Source organism: Leopardus geoffroyi, chromosome B2 (assembly GCF_018350155.1).
Source record: "Leopardus geoffroyi isolate Oge1 chromosome B2, O.geoffroyi_Oge1_pat1.0, whole genome shotgun sequence".
Taxonomy (NCBI): domain Eukaryota; kingdom Metazoa; phylum Chordata; class Mammalia; order Carnivora; family Felidae; genus Leopardus; species Leopardus geoffroyi.
Window position 1 is genome coordinate 144,666,998 of NC_059332.1, and position 20,694 is coordinate 144,687,691.

Here is a 20,694-nt window from a genome sequence, read left to right on the forward strand (position 1 = left end):
GAAATTCAGTAAGTAAGAATGGTTGTATGCCCAAATCATTTAATCATCTTACCCAATCTTGGTAAAACTGCATTCTCCTCACAGCCCTGGGTAGCTCAGTAGGTTAAGCGTAGGACTCTCGGTTTTCGGCTCAGGTCTTGATCTCATAGTTCCTGGGATGGAGTCCCACTCTGGGCTCTGCACGGACAGTGTGAAGCCTGCTTGGGATTCTCTCTCTGCCCCTCCCTCACTCGTGCATGCACACACTCTCTCTATAAAAACAGCATTCCCCTCTCCAGTCTTTCCCAGCTGACATCTGCAGAGCCGTTACGCTGGCTGAGATGCTATATGCTCGCTTGTTTCTTTTTCTTTTTTCTTTCTCTTTGCCTTGCTTAACTAGGATGTTAGCTCGACCAGGAAAAGATACGGTCTGTTTTGCTCACTGCTATACCCTCACTATCTAGTACAGTTCCTAGCACATATATGCATTTGATAAGTATTTGTTGAATGAATGTTGTTGAGTAAGTAAAATGAATGTCAGTACAGACTACCGTGATACAGTAGATTGACGCAGAAATTTCTGGAAGGTACTTTGAGAGAAATACAGATAATTTCACAACTGCCTTTAAATATGATCATAAAGTTTTCTATCTCAGCCAGTTTTCTTACCAACATGCATCCAACGTGTATTTTACATATTCGAGCTCCACCGAATTAAATTTTAAAAACCAGCACGTTTGAATGAACAGAAATATACTTAATTTTAAAAGATGCTGATTTTGAATTTACTCTGGACTTCACCCTGTGGGAAGTTTTGTAAATATGTGCAACTTAAAACTGTGAAGCCCCAAGTCCTCTCCAAGGGCACAGGATGCACTGGAATTTCAAGAGTATTGCTGTAACTCTGAAGAAATCTGTAGAATTCTTTTCTCCACACCGTAGCAGCACTCCCGCTCGGGTTTCCGGAAGATCAAAACCACCTTGTGATACTGAGGCGTAGATCAATGTTCTTTTCTGCCCTGTTGATAAGAGGGTAGCTTTAATCCTCTGCGTGTCCCGAGACTTTGTTTAGTCTCAGAAACCCGAGTTTCACGTGCAGGCGGAAGACTGCACGTTCACCAGTGCGCCCTACCCTCCCCCGGACTCACGGGACCCTCGGAGCCCCCAGGCCCGCGTGTGGGTAGTGAGCGTCTGCGTTGCACTGCACCCTATTTCTGAGCATGGCATCACCTTTGGCGGCGATCCATTTGCTAAAGTTCACGGCGCCCTTCAAAGTCTCCGGTCGCCGCCTAATCCGGGCCGCGAGGCCCCTCCCGGGGTCCCCCGCGCCAGCCCCCCACCGGCCGCCCCGGGAGCAAGGGAGGGCACGGCCCAGCGCACACTCCCCGCTAGCGAAATCAGGCGGCCGTCGCGGGCCCCCCGGCCCCCGGCCCCCGGCCCCCGGGCCAAGTGGCCCCGACGTGCCTCCCGGGCCGCCGCCTCGGTCGCCCACGCCGCCGGCCCCCGGCGCCGTTCCCCGCGCCCCTCCCCTCGCCGGCTCCCCGCCCGTCCGCTGCCGCGCCCGCCGCCGCCGCCGCCGCCGCCCTCGGAGGCTTGTCCCTCACCGCCCGCCGTAGCCCGGCGCTGGCCGGTCGCCGTTCCCAAGATGGCCGCGGCGCGAGCGGCTCCTGCGGCGGGCTAGAGGCGGAGGCGGAGCCGAGTCACTCCCGCACTTCGGGGCTTCGGTTCCCCGCGCCAGGCTGCAGCTTACCGCCCGCCGCGGCCATGCGAGGCCCCGTGCACGGATGAGAGAAGCCGCCGCCGCCGCCGAGCTGGTCCCCCCGCCCGCCTTCGCCGTCACCCCCGCCGCCGCCATGGAGGAGCCGCCACCGCCGCCGCCGGGACCCGAGCCTGAGCCCGAGCCGGAGCGCTGCCGGGCGGCGAGGTGAGTGGGGCTGCCGCAGCGGCCCGGCGCCGAAAGCGGGTCGCGTCCCGGCCTGAGCTCGGTCGGAGGCCAAGGGGGCGTGGGGGCCTGCGCTTCCCGCCAGGTGGTGAGGGCAGCATCCAGGCTCCGCGGCCGGGTCAGAGGGGCGGGGTGCAGCCCTGGGACCGAGGGCACCGCGGCCGAGTCTGCCGAGGGACCCCTGCCCGAGACCGCGGGGCCGCCCGAGCGTCCAGCCCGCCGGCCCTCGCTGCAGCTTCGGTGCCCGCCCGGAACGCGGCGGGGCCGGGAGCGTAGTGGGGCACCCCTGGTCCTGCGGGAACTGTGACCTCGTCCCCGCCGCCAGCTTCAGATCGGGGGCCGCGCAGAAATTGCTTCCATCGTGGCCAAACGAAAAATGCTCCCTCTCCTCTGCCCCGATTCGAGTGAAGAAATAGACACTCGTGAAGCAGACACGCACTGGCGGTTCCCCTGCGTTCTCCTCCTGCCCTCCTTTTGCAACCCTCCTCCTTTCGTTTGCTTGCCGTCTTTCCAGTGCGAAACTGCACTTCGTCTCCGCAAACAGGCAGGTTGGTTTCCCCTCCTGAGGGCCCTTGACCGCCTTCAGTAGTAGCATTGTGCAGATTGTTGCTCACACGTGCACGTAAAGTCCAGGATTGATTTCTCTAAAACTTTGTTACCGCCTGAAGCTCTAAGATGGAACTCTGGTACCCAAAGCATTTGTTGCATTCTGTGCCTTAGAGACTCTGTTAATTCGTTTCATGTCACCTTTTTTTTTTTTTTTTTTTTTTTTCCTGATTGGGAAGTCAGACTCACCATAACTTAGAATTTACCTCTTGTATTGCCTGTGTTTGTATGTTCAAACGTCCTCTTACCCCCTGTCCTTTGCATCCCAGAGTAAACTTGCAAACTGCTGCCCCCTGTCCCTTATAGTGAAAATACCTGCCGAGTTCCTCCTGCATTACTGTCTTGCTCTGTAGTTCCACGAATAAGGCGAGTGTCTTTAGCTTTCCTGCTTCAAGACATTTAAAACAATTTCTGTAGCTGTAGTTAGAAATGAACACAGGCGCCATATTCTTGCTTGTCGACCGGGTCAGCCCAAACAGATTTGTTTTATTTTTATAAGTTGTGAAAAAAAAGTCATTCTTCGTTTCCCTAAATTCTGAGATACCTCTGTGAACTTTTAAGGAGCAGCTTCTCGAAGTAATAGTACATGGTGTAATGAGAATTCGTTTTGTTCCTTTTGAATGCATCTAACGTTTTTAGAAGTTTATCAAAAAGCTTATCGTATGAATTTGTTAGTAGGTTATCTTTGGGCATTTTGACTCATTTAAGTTTTTCTTTAAGAATAATAATAATAGCGAGGGGCTCCTGGGTGGCTCAGTCCACTAAGCATCAGACTCTTGATTTCGGCTCAGGTCAGGATCTCGCGGTTTGTGAGGTTGAGCCCCGCATTGGGCTCTGCACTGACAGCAAGGAGCCTGCTTGGGATTCTCTGTCTCCCTCTCTCTCCGCCCCTCCCTCGCTTGTGCAAGCGCTTCTGTTCTTTCTCTCTCAAAACTAAATAAACTTGAAGAAGAAGAAGAATAGTGAACACTCATTAACTACTTAAAATGTGCCATTTTCTTTGCTTCCTTAATCCTTACAACAACCCTATGAGGTAGGGCCTGTTATTTCTCTTTACGAATGAAGAAACAGAGACACAAAGGTTAAGTGTCTTGTCTAAGGTTTCACAGCTAGTTGAACTCAGGTCTGGTTGCACATTACACAACCTTAAACACCCTGAAGAAGAGGCGTGATTTTTTTTTTTTTAATTTTTTTAATTTTTTTTTAACGTTTATTTATTTTTGAGACAGAGAGAGACAGAGCATGAACAGGGAAGGGGCAGAGAGAGGGGGAGGCACAGAATCGGAAGCGGGCTCCAGGCTCTGAGCTGTCAGCACAGAGCCCGACGCGGGGCTCGAACTCACGGACCGTGAGATCATGACCTGAGCCGAAGTCGGATGCTTAACCGACCAAGCCACCCAGGCGCCCCGAGGCGTGATTTTATTACCCAGATGGGCAGATCAGAAGTTTATAATTCTGTGTAACAGTACTTTGGAAAGAGATAGATGTGATCCTTCTTAGGTAAAAGTAAAGAGAGAAGTGGAAATGTGCTAAAAAGGACTGTTTCACCAACTATAAAAAGAAACCTTGATTTTTCAGTCAGGTTTTGGTCTGCCTTTGTTATAATAAAAATAGGTCAGGATAAATGGGCTTCATCCAACTTGAAGTGAACAGCAGTGTGCAGAACAAGAAGATCTTAGAAATATTTTTCTTAGCAACATTGCAGTTAATTTTACAATAGCAAATCTGTAAAACAGATTATTTGACAAAGCTGTTATTTTGTCTTTCATACACCATCATTGTCACCACCACCTGTTCAGTACACAGAGCTGACCCCTGACGGACTTACTGTAGATCATTAGGACAACATGCTTCCAGTATTCTGCAAGTATTTATTTGGACTGCTTTTATTTATGTTTGTAACGATTTTAAAGAAGCTCCATATGCGTGTTCAAAATGACAGATGCCACATTTTAATCCTGGAGACCAATGACGTGGTGATTTGTGCTGCCAAGGTAACTGGTCTGGGGACAGACAGAATAAAACTCTTCGGCCATCTTTGTTCGTGTACTTTATGTTAACGTGTCATTGATTAGGAAAGCTGTTCTAATGCCCAGGTCTTTTGCAGAACTCAGGTCTGCACATGTTGGCCAGCGCACCCCCGTGACCGGTGCCAGCCCTGCACATCTGCTTGGTGCGTGCTGACGTGAGGGTCACACAGTCACCAAGGAACACAAAACAGGTTGAGAGGTGACAGTGCTAATAGTTGTACTGCTTACAGGCGGGCACCGGGTAGTTCTTGCCCTTGCTTCTGATAAGGAATTAGAAGGGTGGCGGCTGTTCGTGATTTAACTTGGAAGTAAACATGTCTTAGAATTTTTCAAGCTTCTGGGTCATTTGTAGGAAGATCCTGAGATTATAAAGAGAGATGTTAAAAACAATTTGGAACAATTTACTTTTGGGATTTCTTGAATCTGCACTTAAAAAAACACAGAACTCGGATATTAAGGCTGATAAAAGACCGACCGCTCCTATCTGTAACTTTTCGTTTAAAATATGTATGTTAAAATAGCCTCATTGTTCCCACTTCTTGACCTTGAAAAGTGCATGTTACGTGAACTTTAAAATCACCCTTTTTTAAGCCAGGGTACCTTTATTTACTATTTATGTAATATGTTGCCATAAGTTCATTTGAAAAAAAAAAATGGGTTTCACTACAAAAGAGTTCTTGAATCTTGTGTCCCTTCTCTCTCTCGACTTGAATGTCCCCTTTGAGCCTCCGTGTTTCAATCTTGACATTGGAGGTCACCTATCCTCCCTAGCGAAATCCACCTTCTGGTGCAGCTGCAGACTGCCTGGGCCGCCTCAGTGATGGGCGTGGCTTGAGACCATTACAACGTTAGATCCCATTGGTGGGGGTGGCTTCCGGCAGAGAAGCAGTGACCATGCAGCAGCAGCAACAAAGGGCTCCAGCGAAGGCAGAAGCTTTCTCGCGTTCTGAAATGGGGACAGCTAGTGTTTCAAGAAGGACTTTGTAGTTCCCTTTAATTGTCATATTGTTGGAAGTTGCTTCTACTTCCTCCCGTGTCTTCTCTCGGTGTCTTGTAAATCTTGTTCTGAGCTCCACCTGAAAAATGGGGATATAAGGATTTGACTGCTTACTGGATACATTTGCTTTAATAACTTCCTGGTACTTAATAATTCCTCATTCCTCAATGATTATCTCTTTACTCATAGCATTCTGTTGTCTCAGCCTTCTTACTTGACTCGGTGGTATCCATTCCTTTTGGAGACATTTGCATGTTGCCTAAAAGTAGACCATTGGAAATAGTTTCTTTAAAGAGAAAATAGAAGAAATGTCAGAAAAGGAGTTTGGGCAGTGACTGCTGTGGGTCTTTTTGAGCTGGCATTCCCTCGGCAGGATAAGTTCCAGGTCCTGTGCTTCAGCCCCTGCTCAGCTTTGTCTCCACTGTATTCTTCTTGCCTATAGAAAGCCAGAGTACAATTAGGAAGTGGATTGGTGAACATGACATCAACAAGGGAAATTGGTTGAATGATCTTAGCAACTCATGTTAACAGACCGGGGAGGTTGGCTTGTACCTCCTTCTTCTAGTATGAGAGGCGTGTGACAGAGTCTTACTCGTAAGCTTTCATTTCCCTAGACTTTGCACAGGCTGCTTTTTTCCCCTTCTCATCACTCACTTCCCTCCGCTAGTTGTGTTATACTGTGTTTGTTTATAATCTTCAGTCTTACTTTAATTAGACTATGACAGACTTTGCTTTTCTGGCTATACTTTGAGGTATGTTGTGTCCTTGTCCCTTAGAGACGTTTGTTTAAAAAAACCCTCAGTGCTAGGTTTTTAGTAGTGGTAAGTCTCAAGGTCACCTAACTGTCTCCACCCACCGCATAACCCACCCCCCTGCAGCCACCCCCCACAAAGAATCCTGGGCATACTTTCTGAAAAAGGTGTGGCAGTGGTTGCTGCTTTCATAAAATGCTTTTTGACTCTCGGGAGTATTATGTTCAAAAAAAGATCATGATGGTATGTGGTTTTTCTGGATTTAAATCATTAAAATGAAAAAATTTAGAACCATGTTAGAATTCAGTGCCGCTATTAAAACACCCGCTTTTTTAAAAAGAATATTCAGTGACATGGAAACATGCTCATGATAGAAGTCCTTCCAGAAAAGGCTTTATAGATAAGTGGGACCTGAGTACCTGGTTTTAAAAAGATTCTCAAGTAGTTCTGATGTTTACATACCCATCACTGCATTGAGTAACAGAGTAGGGAAGCTTTTTGCAGAACATAGCAGCCAGAACGTGAGGTGGCTGCACAGCTGGTATGTATTTCTCCGCCAGTGTGCCTGTCCTTCCTTTGCCCTCCCTGTTCCCATTGTCCGCTCTTTCTCTACTGGTTCTAGCTCCCTGCTTCGGGTTGGACCTGCCATCTTCCTCGGTGTTCCTGGCCGTAGGGATGGACACTTGACCCAAGCCGGTTCTTTGGAATTGGAGCTGGAGGAGAGCAGTGCTCTTTTTAATAACTATACATATGTGTATAAAATAACCAAAATGTATATAATGTGGAGTTCTGAGCCTGGAGCTGGCTCCCTGAAGCTATAGTCAGTCTCATGGAGAAGTCCTTTGCTTTCAGGCAGTAACATTAATCCCCAGAGAAAGAGCAGAGGGGTCAAAAGGGCTCTTTGGTCAATTTCTTTTTATGCTAGGTTTACCCCCATTTTTCTCTTGATTTGAAATGTGAGTTCACAAATTCTCTGTTTTTGCTTAAATTATGAATAGTTTGAGTTGGGCTTCTTAATCCTAACTAATGCTCAGTATAGATCCCATTTTTAAAAAGTGTGTATCTACATAGAAAAAGGATTGAAAGGATACATACTAACTTTTTCCTAAGTTTTTTATAATTACCATGTTACATGTTCTTATTTTATAATAAAAAGCTAATTATAGAGCCTAAATGCTTAACTAGTACATTTATAATTTTACGTGTCCTTACTTGGAATTGTTACTAAAATTGGAATTGATGAGATTCTATATTTTATATAAAGAGAATATGGTTGCCAGAATTTAAATTAAATTATTTTAATTACTTAAATTTTCTTTTTTAAAACGTGTTTTTAGTATCTATGAACTAACTGCACTGACTATATCGAGATGGTTTTCTTTAATTACCTCATCCTGGGTAACAGAATTTATAGGTTAGAAATAACATGAGCAGTGGGGCGCCTGGGTGGCTCAGTCAGTTGAGCGGCCGACTTCGGCTCAGGTCAGGATCTCACGGTTTGCGAGTTCGAGCCCCGCGTTGGGCTCTGTGCTGACAGCTCAGAGCCTGGAGCCTGCTTCAGATTCTGTGTCTCCTTCTCTCTCTGCCCCTGCCCTCCTCATGCTCTGTCCCTCTCTCTCTCAAAAATAAATAAACATGAAAAAAATTTAATAAAGAAATTAAAAAAAAATAACGTGAGAGTGACAAAAACACAGTGTTTGCTTCATGATAGTTTCCATATTTTTAGAACTATTTAGAATATATATATCTTTGTCATGTATATTATGTTAAAACGCCTTCCCCTCTCTAAGAGGCCTATGCAAAACCACTGTGTTTTCAAAGGAGCATTATTCCTTTGGAAAGTAGGTGTGGTAGGTACTTTCTTGTATCTCACAGACCTCAGACTCATATAATGGAGTGTAATTTGCCATAGATATTTATTCACTAACAGCATAGGCAAAGTGAGAATTTGTTTCTTACCTGTAAGAACATTCATTTGACATATTTTGCAGACATCAGTGGAAGTATTAGTCTCAGGGATCATTTGGATGCCAAATGTTTATAAAGTAGCAGGGAAAGCTATTAAGAGGATATTAGGCATTCTGTCAAAAGCATTTCGTAAGTGGATTTGATTTCAGCATACTTTCAGAAGAAATAAGCCTTCTGTGGAGAAAAGTGGGTACTAAGCTTTAAAGCTGATCAGATTTGATGTTTTCAGTGGAAGCTTTTTGTGCATGTGAGCAGGCTATTTGAGGATACTGCTGAACTGTAGAATGTTCTGAATAGGGCTTCTTAGAGGACAGCTAGTTGGGAGACGTAAAATTAATAGAAATTGTCAACCTTTTTACTCTGTCAGTGGGAATATTTTGGAAGGAAATTTAATACATGCGTTATTTTTATTGTGCCATTAAAAATCCTAAAGTCTTTTTATGTAGGAACCTAAAAATGTCATTATAACTTCATTTTCTTTCGTTCTTATTCAAATAAGGAATTAAGCACTTACAGTGCCAGTCTTGCGGGTGGTAGGACTGTTAATATTTATTTCGTCCCACCTCTCAGTCGTTGCTTGTAGAATTACAAGAATTGGAGCTGGAAGGGAATTTGGAGCCGTGCCCTTCATTTTAGAGATGAGAAAAGACACCTAGAGGGGCTACTGCCTCACCAAGGTTATAGTTGAGGATCCAGGTCTCCAGGCTCTTGCTTCCCTTCCTTTTATGTCACACCGTGCTCCCCTGGTTAGGGTCCAAAGCTAAAGGTGCTCTTCAGCCACCTGACTGCCTACGCCAGCATCCGCTCATACCCATGTGACCAGTTACTCGGCAACTGGGGAATACTGTATTTTCCGGATTGATTAGAGTTTACAGCATACAGCAGTGATGAAAGATTCATTTTCAGGAAAAAATGCACCTCCCCCCCGAACTCCCCCAAACTCGTTGTACACACCTTTTTTTTTTTTTTTTTTTTCTCATGAAACTTTCAGTTCACAGAATAAAGAGGAACCACTGCTCAAACCTTTTTAGTTATCTTGCAGTTCTTTTCTGTGCTCAGTCTCTAGATTAAGCAGACAGTAAGATTGTCATTTTCTGTTCTGGGGTAGTGATATTGAAACTCTGGCCGTGACTGTGACCTACAGTAAGAAATAAATTTTACAACAGTATGTGTATGTTATATAAGTGAAATAAAAATTTATCAGGCAATGTTTGGCCTTACATGATACACTCTGATAATTCTGTTCTGTTAAAAAAGTTGTTCACCATGATCCATTAAATTGATTTTATTACCCACAAATGGGTTGTGACCTTCACTTGGAACAACTACATGGCTCTACCAAAAATAAAAAAAGGTGCTGTTGTACTTTGTCCCTTGTCCCTTGAGATTAAGTCAGGAGAATGGCACAGCGCTTATCCACTGAGTGATAGTGGTGAAGAAGGTGGGCGAGGTTAGGATCTGAATATTTCTTCCTTGAAAACAGTGTAATTTCCTCAAGTCGAGGGTAAGAGCACATCTTACCCTGGCCCTTCCGGGCTGTTCTCTTGGTTGGTTATTCTTAAAACACAGCAATTGTAAAGGGAGGTTTAGAATTTAGGATTAATTTTAGAGGAAAATTGAAGTTGGAATATACGAATACCTTTGATATTTTTCTCTAAAACACTGATCTGTATTTACATTTTTTCAAATAGAGTGGCCCCTAAGTGGGGGGAAAATCCTATTTTCCCTTCCCCTGCCGTGTGTGTGTGTGTGTGTGTGTGTGTGTGTGTGTGCGCGTGCGCGCGCGCACAGCAGTTTTCAGTACAGTGAAGTATACTTTAAAAAAAATTTTTTTTAATGTTTTATTTATTTTTGAGACAGGGAGAGACAGAGCATGAACAGGGGAGGGTCAGAGAGAGGGAGACACAGAATCTGAAACAGGCTCCAGGCTCTGAGCTGTCAGCACAGAGCCCGACGCGGGTCTCGAACTCACGGACCGCGAGATCATGACCTGAGCCGAAGTCGGCCGCTTAACCGACTGAGCCACCCAGGTGCCCCAGTGAAGTATACTTTTAAGAGAAGACGGCCTGGAGAGTGGAGAGTTGTCTTTTGCCCTCTCTTTACCCTGTTAGTTATTCCTCTTGTTCAGGGTCTTCTCTTCAGCATTACTTACTTCAGAGTCAACCTTTCCTTGGCCCCCTCCTCCTGTCCCTTAGGTTAAAGTAGGTCCTTTTGTTACAAGTCCACATAGCCCTTGTACTTGGCCACCGCAGCGTGTGTCACGTTTTGTAATGAGATATCTGTGAGCAGGTTTGCTCATTGTGCCTTGCCTTCCCCTAACGTTAAGCCCCGTGCAGGCAGGGACATGGTTTTGTTGACTTTTATATCCCACTTCCTGGTACTGCATCTAAAGGTTAGTAGGTTTCCCTGATACCTGTTGGACGCAGGCGACAGTGAATATGTTGGTTAGAGTGGGAATTTGGTATTAGATAGGCTTTGAATCTTACCTTTGATTGTTAGCTGTCTGCTCTTGGGATGTTATATAACCTCCCTCAGACTCAGTTCCTCATTTGAAAAACGGAAGAGTAGTAGCACCTACTTGCTACGTTAAGATTCAATGAAATAATGGCCTTTTTACATAAAGTGCTCCGTATATACTAGGTATCATGGTTACAGTTCTCTTTTCTTCCTTTTTGGTTTAAAATGAAAAAAGAGGAAGTCCACTGTAATTAATGTTCTTAAAAAGCCATCACAAATGGCTTAGGGACTAGCTACTTTTAAAAATAACTGCAATCATCTGCATTACCCAGGAAACATTTGATTTTTCTATGTCTGCAGAAGTCAAAGAAGGGAGAAAAAGGATTTGGGGACCTGATTTTTAAAAATTCTTTCTTTTGCTTCACTTATTTGATTTATTTAGCATATTATTCCTAAAGGTGTTTGGGATTCTGACTGTCCTTCAGAGGGTCTTAAACCATGGTCTTGGAATCAGAAATTTTTTGCTACTGATTGGCAAATAACTTGTTTGGCAATAACTTGTGAATAACTTGTTTAGGTTAGTAGGCACAGCTCAGTCTTTTTTTTTGAAGTTCTTTTTAGTTGTTTATTTAACTTGACATGTCTATAACTTAGGTCAATATTAGTCTTTTTTTTTTTTTTTTAAGTTTATTTAGAGAGGTGGGGAAGGGCAGAGAGGGGGAGAGAGAGCATCCCAAGCAGGCTCCTCACTGTCAGCACAGAGCCCAGTGTGGGGCTCGATCCCACAGACCACGAGATCAAGACCTGAGCGGAAATCAAGAGTCGTCAGACGCTTAACTGACTGAGCCGCTGAGATGCCCCCAGTACTGTTCATTTTTTAAAATGCTGTATGCTGTATTCAAAAGTAATATTTTTCAGATTGATCTAGCTGCTTCCTCAGAAAAACAAATACAATTTGATTAATAAAACTAACTTAATCAGCCAGATATCTCACTGATTATAAAAGCTGCATATCTATTGTGTCTGAAAAATCTGAAAAGTATAAAGAAGAAAGTAACCCGTCATAATCTTACCACCTAAATATAGTTACCATTAACATTTTAGCATTTATTTCCTGGGTTTATCTATGTGTGTGGTGTCTATGTGTGTGTGTGACACACATACATAAATACATATATACATATATACACACACATTTTTTTCTCCATACAGTTTATCTTCAAAAGCTACCATATCATGAGCACCCTCTTATGTTGTAAACATATTTAATGACAGAGTATTCCTCTTTATGTATATGCCATAATTTAATTGTTCTTTTTTTCATTAAAATACTTTTTTTTAATGTCTTATCTTATTTTTGAGGGACAGAGACAGAGTGTGAGCAGGGGAGGAGCAGAGAGAGAGGGAGACACAGAATCTGGAGCAGCTCCAGGCTCTGGGCTGTCAGCACAGAGCCCCATGCAGGCTTAAACTCACAAACCGTGAGATCATGACCTGAGCCGAAGTTGGTTGCTTAACCGACTGAGCCATGCAGGCGCCCCAGTTATTCTTGAATTGTTTTATAATACATGTTTCCACTTCCTGTTAATGACTTGATAAAAATCTTTATGTAAACTTTTAAGTATTTTAGGTTATTTCTTTAACATAGATCACTAGGTCATAAGATATTTAGAGTTTTAAGTCTCTTGAGACGTCGCCACGTTTCCTTTTAGAAGGTACTCAGTTGTTTTACTCATACTGATGTGAAAGACAAAATGCACTGGATAATCTCAGTTACAAAAGCATAGTTTACAAAATTATGAGTTATGGATAGTTAAGAGAAAAGAGGTTTCTTACATAGTGGGACAATGAAACATTAGTTCACTAACAGTCTTCTAAACAAAAGCCGTAGTCATCCTTCATCAGTGCATTCAGTTCTAGGCAGTTCTGGTTCTGCTTGCTGTTTACTTAGTAGTTTTATGAATCCATCTTCTCGACTGGAGTTCAGAAATCCTGACTCAGTCCACTGGTATGGTCTTAGAGCTGTTGAAACATGCCATCAGAAGCCTGTACCCAAAAGTACCTGGCACAGTCCTTTTCCCCAAGCTTTGGGACAGCCCTTCTTTGTTGAAGATAGGCACTCAGGCCTATAGCCGATTGCAAGTGCTTTCTGGGAAATGGCAGAGTATGACAAAAACCTATCTGTAGGTGATGGGAAACTTGACATGACTGGTTAATTTATTACTGCTAAGTTTCAAAAGTATAAGATCTAGTAGGGGATTCATGATAAGATTGAGGCAATGGATAAGAAAATTTGGTTGTTTCTGTGACATGCAAAACAAGATAAAAGTCAGTCCAAAAATCTTTAGATAAAATATTTATAAACATAATGGTTAACTTTCCTGTCAAGAAAGAGTGGATATTACGTCTAATTTATGAAAACAGAAAACATTTAATCTTTATAGAGAAAAAAGATCTTCACAGGTAACATATAATAGTCCAGATGTAATAATATACCAACAATATACTAAATATACAGTTAGAATATTCCAAGACTATATCAAGAATACCAAGTAAAGAGATTCTGTAAATCTGGAACAGGTCTTAAACATCTATGTGTATTTATAAAATTCCACAGGTAAGTGATAATGAATTTCCATTTGAGAACCACTGGCCCAGATAATCCTAGATTCAAATTAAAGAACTTGGGACAGGGGAGCCTGGGTGGCTCAGTCAGTTAAGCGTCCAACTTTGGCTAAGGTCTTGATCTCATGGTCTGAGTTCGAGCCCCGTGTCAGAGCCTAGAGCCTGCTTCAGATTCTGTGTCTCCACCTCTCTTTGCCCCTCCCCCACTACTGCTCTGTCTCTCTGTCTCTCTCTCAAAAATAAATACACATTGGGGCGCCTGGGTGGCGCAGTCGGTTAAGCGTCCGACTTCAGCCAGGTCACGATCTCGCGGTCCGTGAGTTCGAGCCCCGCGTCGGGCTCTGGGCTGATGGCTCAGAGCCTGGAGCCTATTTCCAATTCTGTGTCTCCCTCTCTCTCTGCCCCTCCCCCGTTCATGCACTGTCTCTCTCTGTCCCAAAAATGAAAAATAAACGTTGAAAATAAATAAATAAATAAATAAATAAATAAATAAATAAATAAACATTTAAAAAATTTAAAAAATAACTTGGGACTAAGTGAACAGTATAAAAAACATACCTGAATTATGCCTGAATATGGCTGTTGGCTAATATCCAGCAAAGTAGGTCCAGCACTCTGATCTAAGCGTGTCGTGGACAGTGAGGGCGTTGATAATTCTGTAAGAACTTCTCCTACAGCAGGCCATTTTTGAAATACTATGACATCTTACCCAGACGAATTTAACCTAAGCATCTCCTCTGATTTGGTAACTCATCAACATAGTGACACATCAAATAAATCTTATTATTTCTAGTACCTCTCCTTTTACAAGAAGAAAAAACAAATCTTTTGTGATTTTCCAAGGCCCCTGTGGGAAATCTCCAAGACAGTTATAGGTGTAAAAAAATATACTATTTAGGATTTAATTTTGGGAAGGCAAGTATAGAAAGTTGTCAGGAGTTCTGAACACTTTGGTTAAGATAGGATTATGGCTTACCAAGAAGTGATGCTTGAGTATATATTTAACCAAAGTAACAATAAAGATTTTCAAAGTAAACATAGGGGGTGCCTGGGTGACTCAGTTTCAGCTTAGGTCATGATCTCGAGGCTTGTGAGATTGAGCCCTGCACTGGGTGGGGCCTGCTTGGGATTCTCTCTCTCCCTCTCTCTCTGCCCCTGCCCAGCTTGTGTGATGCTCTCTCCCCGCCCCCTAAATAAATAAATAAAATTTTTAAAAAAAGTGAACATGGGCGTAACATGATTGATTGTAAAGGACCTTTCCTGCACGAGAAACTTTTGCTTTCTTAAACAATGAAGAACAGTTCCGGCAGTTACAGTATGGGAGTGTTCATTAATGGAGAGTGTCTCAAAGAGGAGGGAGAAAGCTTGTTTTTTGAAACATGGAAATCATAGAGGAAGATAGAGGTGGGTCTCTAATAGGCAAGGACATGGTGGCCCCTCAGGTTAGCCATTTCTTGGACCACAAAAGGGTGGATGGTTTCTTATTGATCGCTCTCATCCAGGAGCACAGAGCTCAGATGAAACTGAACAGTTTTCACAAGTGTTATGTGTAAGTGCCCAGCTCACCGTGTTTTATTTATAACATTGAGTATCTTCATTTGCGTCAAGTAATTTGAAGTAATTTACTTAATTGTGAATATCTGGACATAACTTTTACAGGCTCTAAAAAAACTCTAAAGAAATTTTTTTTTTCTTTTTAAAAAATTGCTTTGGTTCATACTTATTCACGTGCTTTTGCTCTTGGATAGACTTCATTTTTGGCTGCCTAATGTTCATTTAACTTACTGAAATGAACTTCTAAATAGTATTTCATCAAATATAAGATGCCCTTGATTGTCAGATGCACTATGATTTTATATATCACAAGGGAAAAAATACTGCAATTAAACTATGACACAGTGCTTTTTATATCATTGTGGGAAGTGTAATATCAGAAATGTTAAGATGTGGAAAATGCGTGTTTTAAAATCAGTGAAATAGGGGAAGGTCTTGACTCCCATTGTTTTTAAACTTGATGTGATATATATGGTGGTGTATATACAGACGAAGCTGCTGGCTTCTACATGATTCTGATAAATTCACGAAGAGTTTAAAGGAAGTGGGATGGGGTAGAAAGAAAGTGGGATGTAGTTAATTTTTATTACAGAAAATTTGGAATAATCTCAGTCTACCAGTGGGAACTTTTGTTGTGTAGCAAACTGGATGCTGACTCAGTTCTCTGATGTTTCTATTCCAAGAGGCTGTTGGTGATCTTAATTTAACCAGTCCTTTCTTGGACTTTTAGGGTGTTTCCATTTCTTTTCCTATTATAAACAACGTTATGGGCATTCTTTTTAGCTCAATCTTTTTTTTTTTTTTAAGTTTATTTATTTTGAGAGCGAGAGCGAGCGAGTGTGTGCATAGGTGAGGGGGGTGGGGCAGAGAGGCGAGAGAATCGCAAGCAGGCTCGGTGCCGTCAGCACAGAGCCCGATGTGGGGCCCCGTCTCACGAACTGTGAGATCATGACCTGCTGAGCTGAAATTGAGTCGGCACTTTTAACTGACTGACCCACCAAGGCGCCCCTTTTTAGCTCAATCTTTATGTGTATCCAGGATGTTTTATTAGGATAAAATTCTGAAAATGTAATTGCTGTATCAAAAAAATATGCTTTTATATTCTTTAGTTACAGTCTGCTATCCTTTAAATACAGAATTTTACATAGTGAGTTTATATGTAATGGAGGCAACGGTACAGGCTGTTGGCAGAATTTGGTAATACAGAGATGAAAGAGAGGCCAGTTGACCCATTAGGCAGGACCTGGTAAGTTCTTCAGGTTTTTTTTTTTTAAGTTTTTTAATAGTATTTCTTGTTGTATAATATAATAAAAATGCTTGCGTATGTGTGAAATGGGTAGCCTGGTAAATTATCCAGCAGTGCACGTGCTCTGATGTGAGATCACCCAGGTGAAGTAGACCGTGAGCAGTCTCCTTGAAATCCTCTCTGGCCCCCACACAGCCGCTTTTCTGCCTCTCCCCGTTACCTGGACACTTGCTGATATTTTCCAGCTTTCATGCAGGATGATGTTTTGTGAAATTCACCTGTGTGGTTTGTTTTGGGTAGTCGTGGTTCTTTTACTCTTGTTGCTGTAAAATTTGTAAAATGTTCTGTTGTGTGGATATATCACAGTGTATGTATTCACTATTTTTTAACCATAGTAACCATCTCTTTTTAAATTAAAAAAAAAATGTTTTTACTTACTTTTGAGAGACAGAGACAGAGCAAGAGCAGGGGAGGGGCAGAGAGAGAGAGAGAGAGAGAGAGAGAATCCGAAGCAAGCTCCAGGCTCTGAGCTGTCAGCACAGAGCCTGAAGCGGGGCTTGAACCCACGAACCATGATATCATGACGTGAGCCAAAGTTGGATGCTTAACTGACTGAGCCACCCAGGTGCCTCAGCCATAGGAACCGTCTTTAAGTGTGCAGTTCAGTAGGGCTTTATGTCCCTTCATTCACACTGCTGTGCATCAAGTCTCTAGAACTCTTTTCATCTTGTAAAAGTGAGACTCTGCTCATTAAATAACAGCTTCCCACCCCCCCCTTCCCACCCCTCTGGTCCCTGGAACCCCCATTCTACCGTCTTGTCTGCGGCGCCTGGGTGGCGCAGTCAGTTAAGCGTCCGACTTCAGCCAGGTCACGATCTCGCGGTCCGTGAGTTCGAGCCCCGCGTCGGGCTCTGGGCTGATGGCTCAGAGCCTGGAGCCTGTTTCCGATTCTGTGTCTCCCTCTCTCTCTGCCCCTCGCCCATTCATGCTCTGTCTCTCTCTGTCCCAAAAATAAATAAACGTTGAAAAAAAAAATTTAAATAACAGCTTCCCACCCCCCCTTCCCACCCCTCTGGTCCCTGGAACCCCCATTCTACCGTCTTGTCTGCTTGTCTCTTCCAGGTTCCTCATGTAAGTGCAGTCATACAGCATTTGACTTTTTTGTGACTAGATTATTTCACTTAGCATAACGTCCTCAAGCGTCATCCGCGTAGCAGCATGTCAGAACTTCCTTATTAAGGCTGAATAATATTCCCTTGTGTGTATATACCACATTTCGTTTGTCCATTCATCTGTCTGTGAACACTTGGGTTGCTTCCATCTTTTAAGGTTTGTATAATCTTAAAGATCTTTGATGTATATTGCCAAATGCTCTTCAGAAAACTTGTGTTCAGGGGTGCCTGGGTGGCTCGGTCAGTTAAGCGTCCGACTCTTGATTTTGGCTCAGATCATGATCTCACAGTTTGTGGGCTTGAGCCCTGCATCAGGCTGTGCACTGTTAGCTGTTAGCACAGAATGTCTCCCTCTCTCCCTCTGCCTCTCCCCTGCTTGCTTTCTATTTTTCTCAAAATAAATAAAAATAAAATTTGTGTTAATTTTCACTAGGAACATGTGAGCTTTGTCTTACCATTACAGTGATCATTAAAAAAAAATTTTTTTTAATGTTTATTCATTTTTGAGAGAGACAGAGTGCATGTGAGAGAGGGACAGAGAGAGAGGGAGATACAGAATCTGAAGCAGGCTCCAGGCTCTGAGCTGTCAGCACGGAGCCCGATGCAGGCCCAAACTCAAAAACCGTGGGATCATGACCTGAGCCAAAGTCGACACTTAACCACCTGAGCCACCACCAGCAGCCCCTACAGTGATTATTTTTAAGTCTTTGTTAGTGTTTTGATCACTTTGAGGTTTAACTATGTCAATTGGTTACTTACGTTTCTTCCTTTTGTGTCTTAAAAATTATTCGTATATCTTTCCTCTTGACTGTGAACTACTTGAGGGTAGTAACTATCATCGTAGACATTCTTTTTATCCCTGAACTGTCTAGTTCTATGTCAACTACATGAGATGCCCAGGATATGTTTGGTAAACGAATGAATACATTCGTATGTGGTTGTATTGGGACCTCATAAGACTGTATCCTGATACAGGATAATACTGTCCTTATGGTACTTTTTGGTTTGTGACCAGTTATGAAAACATTTCTGAAAGTAGTTGCATAGTAAACAGTCTCAAGTAGTATTTGATAACTAGACTCAAGTAATGTTTGATTAGAAGTTATCTTTATTGTAGGCTTTTTTTTTTTTTTTTTACATTTCTTAGGTTAAACCAATATGTATTAGTTTTTTCAAATAGGCAGCTTTAAATAAAAGTCATTTTGATCTATTACATTTCTTTTTTCTCCTTAGACCTTAGCCCATCTAATCATATAATTGCCTACCCCTTTATTTTCTTTTAGGTAGAGTAGATAAGCTTGACGATACTATTCAGTCTAGGCTTAGGATCATAACCATTAATCACTTTGCTGTTTGGCTGTTTTTAATCCTTGTTAAGTACTCAACCACTAACAGTTTAAATATTTGGACAGTTTCGAAGATAACTTATCTTGCCACATATGGGTGTCTGATACAAAGCATTTTGTGCAACTTTGACTGCTCTGGAACTTTTGAGTTATGTTCATCGAAGGCTATGAGGTTGTCCTTTGGTGTGGCTTTGATTATGCTTTTTGTGCCTCTTACTCCTTGGGGTGTTTGGAGCGGATGCTCCTTGGAGGATCCTAAGGCAGCTGTCAGAGTGAGAACTCTGACACTCTGGTGACTTTGCTTAGACACCTCGTGGGTGTGTGATTCCAGGAGTGCTTGTCGGGGAGTAAGTGAGGAGAGCCCCAAAGAGAAGGGTGAGAGCATTGGCGGGGGTGAGGGGGGGCACAAACGAGTGGGGAGAGGTGGGTACCAACACGCTTCCTGACTCACAGGAGCAGTCACTGTCCCAACAGGTTTATACAAGGAGAGTCTTACGAAGAATTATAAAGGAAAATGCTTTTAAGGAAAGCTTCTTTGGCAGCGTATGTCAAATAAACTCCTTTAGCGAGAGGTTCCCAAACAGGTGCTCAAATTATCAGCCTGCAGTGAATTGATAAAATGACAGGGTGGTGATGTTTTTCTATAAAATTACACTTATTTTCTAGGCTAAATTGTATGTTTTTGGAGATGATGGTGGCACTAGATTTTATGTATTTTCTGTATCTTTTACTTGGCAAAGCAAAATGGTGGCAACCTCTTATTGTTTGGTTGCCTTTCAACACCTCTTCCCCTGCCCCCAGTCACACACTTAATTTTGGAAATCATGTCTTGAGCTAAAATAAATAATTTAGAAGTTGTTTGATTACACTCACTTATCTGATGAAGTAAGATGTCGGAAGTAAATTGGGGAGAAATTCTTCTGGAAATATCAGAAACGTCTGCCATGAAGTTCAATTTCAGAGCTGAGTTTTTACTTTGTAAAAGAGTTTTGCTTGGCTCTTTGAATATCCAGAGGTTACTGAACAGGAAACCAAAAGGAGTATGTGCGTATTGAGGAATGATTTCTAAAAAGGGAGACTGGCTGGCCTGACTCTGTGCAGTAGATTTAAGAACCCCACCTTAACTGTAGTGACAGGTAGTCAGTAGTAGTTTGTGTCCTCATCCCGTTTTAACTATTAAATATCCTGTACCGTTTATTAATCTCCCTTGAGCCCGGCTCATGAATTAAGTGTCAGGCAGTGATAGGCCAGACCGTGGGGCGGCTAGTGGTGGATAAAATGAAGACATGGCTTGACCTGATGACCAGGCCCTCTACGGGCCTTGATTGGCCCCAGGGAGCTTTGTGAGTTAGAAATCTCCCCACCTTCAGTTGAGCTAGAATCAGGGAGGCCACAAATTTCAGTTAATCCCACTGGTGAAGAGACCTTACGGTGCGCCCCCACACACGTTTGCCCTTCAGCAGCAGCCAAATTTCAGGCTGACGTTGGCGGTCCAGGCCAAATAGACCCGCTGAACTCCTTGCCTCTTAGAATTCAGAATCTGCATTCACACTGACCGTCTTCCCAGTTCCTCAGTGCGCTGTGTTCTTCCTCAGCTTCTCGCCTTTCCTAGATTGTTTCCTGTGTGTCAGCTGCTCCTTCCTGCCTTTTCCACTGGAGTCCTTCCCGAAGGCACTCCACTTGTGAATATCCCCACACTCCCCCAGACAGATAGTAGTTTTATTACATAATAAGCATAATGTAAAATGTGCCTTGCCTTCAGGGGATTTATGATCTAGTTAAGGAGAAGAGATAAAATAATGGAAATTTGATAACTCATAGTCTGGTGCAGAAATGGTGATAAATTTACACCTGCATCTACTTGTGTGCCGTCATCTGAGTGCTGTAACCTGCTGTTTTACCTAACGATGACAACAAGCTTGTAAAATAGATGTGCATTTTTCAGATGAGGAAAATGAGACTTTAAGAGACAGATTAGGTGAGAATACCTGAGCTGGGACTCACCTGTCTTTGTTATGCT

General features: G+C 43.0%; 1 protein-coding gene and 1 long non-coding RNA gene across 9 annotated transcripts in view; one reads left to right on the plus strand and one right to left on the minus strand.

The window, feature by feature from the left end:
• Nucleotides 1-715: 715 nt before the first annotated feature.
• LOC123609265 lies at nucleotides 716-1,323 on the minus strand. Its single transcript, XR_006717705.1, has 2 exons — nucleotides 1,210-1,323; nucleotides 716-998 (listed from the first exon to the last, which is right to left on the minus strand). It is a non-coding gene; the product is annotated as an uncharacterized LOC123609265 (long non-coding RNA).
• An 89-nt stretch (nucleotides 1,324-1,412) lies between these two features.
• The window catches only part of MAP3K4 (mitogen-activated protein kinase kinase kinase 4), a 114,842-nt gene continuing 95,560 nt past the window's right edge, over nucleotides 1,413-20,694 (plus strand). For all 8 annotated transcript variants that reach the window (XR_006717703.1, XR_006717704.1, XM_045500211.1 and 5 more), the window contains exon 1: nucleotides 1,413-1,903. Coding sequence is in view for 6 of the 8 variants with exons in the window: in XM_045500211.1 (XP_045356167.1) it covers nucleotides 1,764-1,903 (140 nt within the window). In the remaining 2 variants the exon portion in view is untranslated. The remainder of the gene's footprint in view (nucleotides 1,904-20,694) is intronic.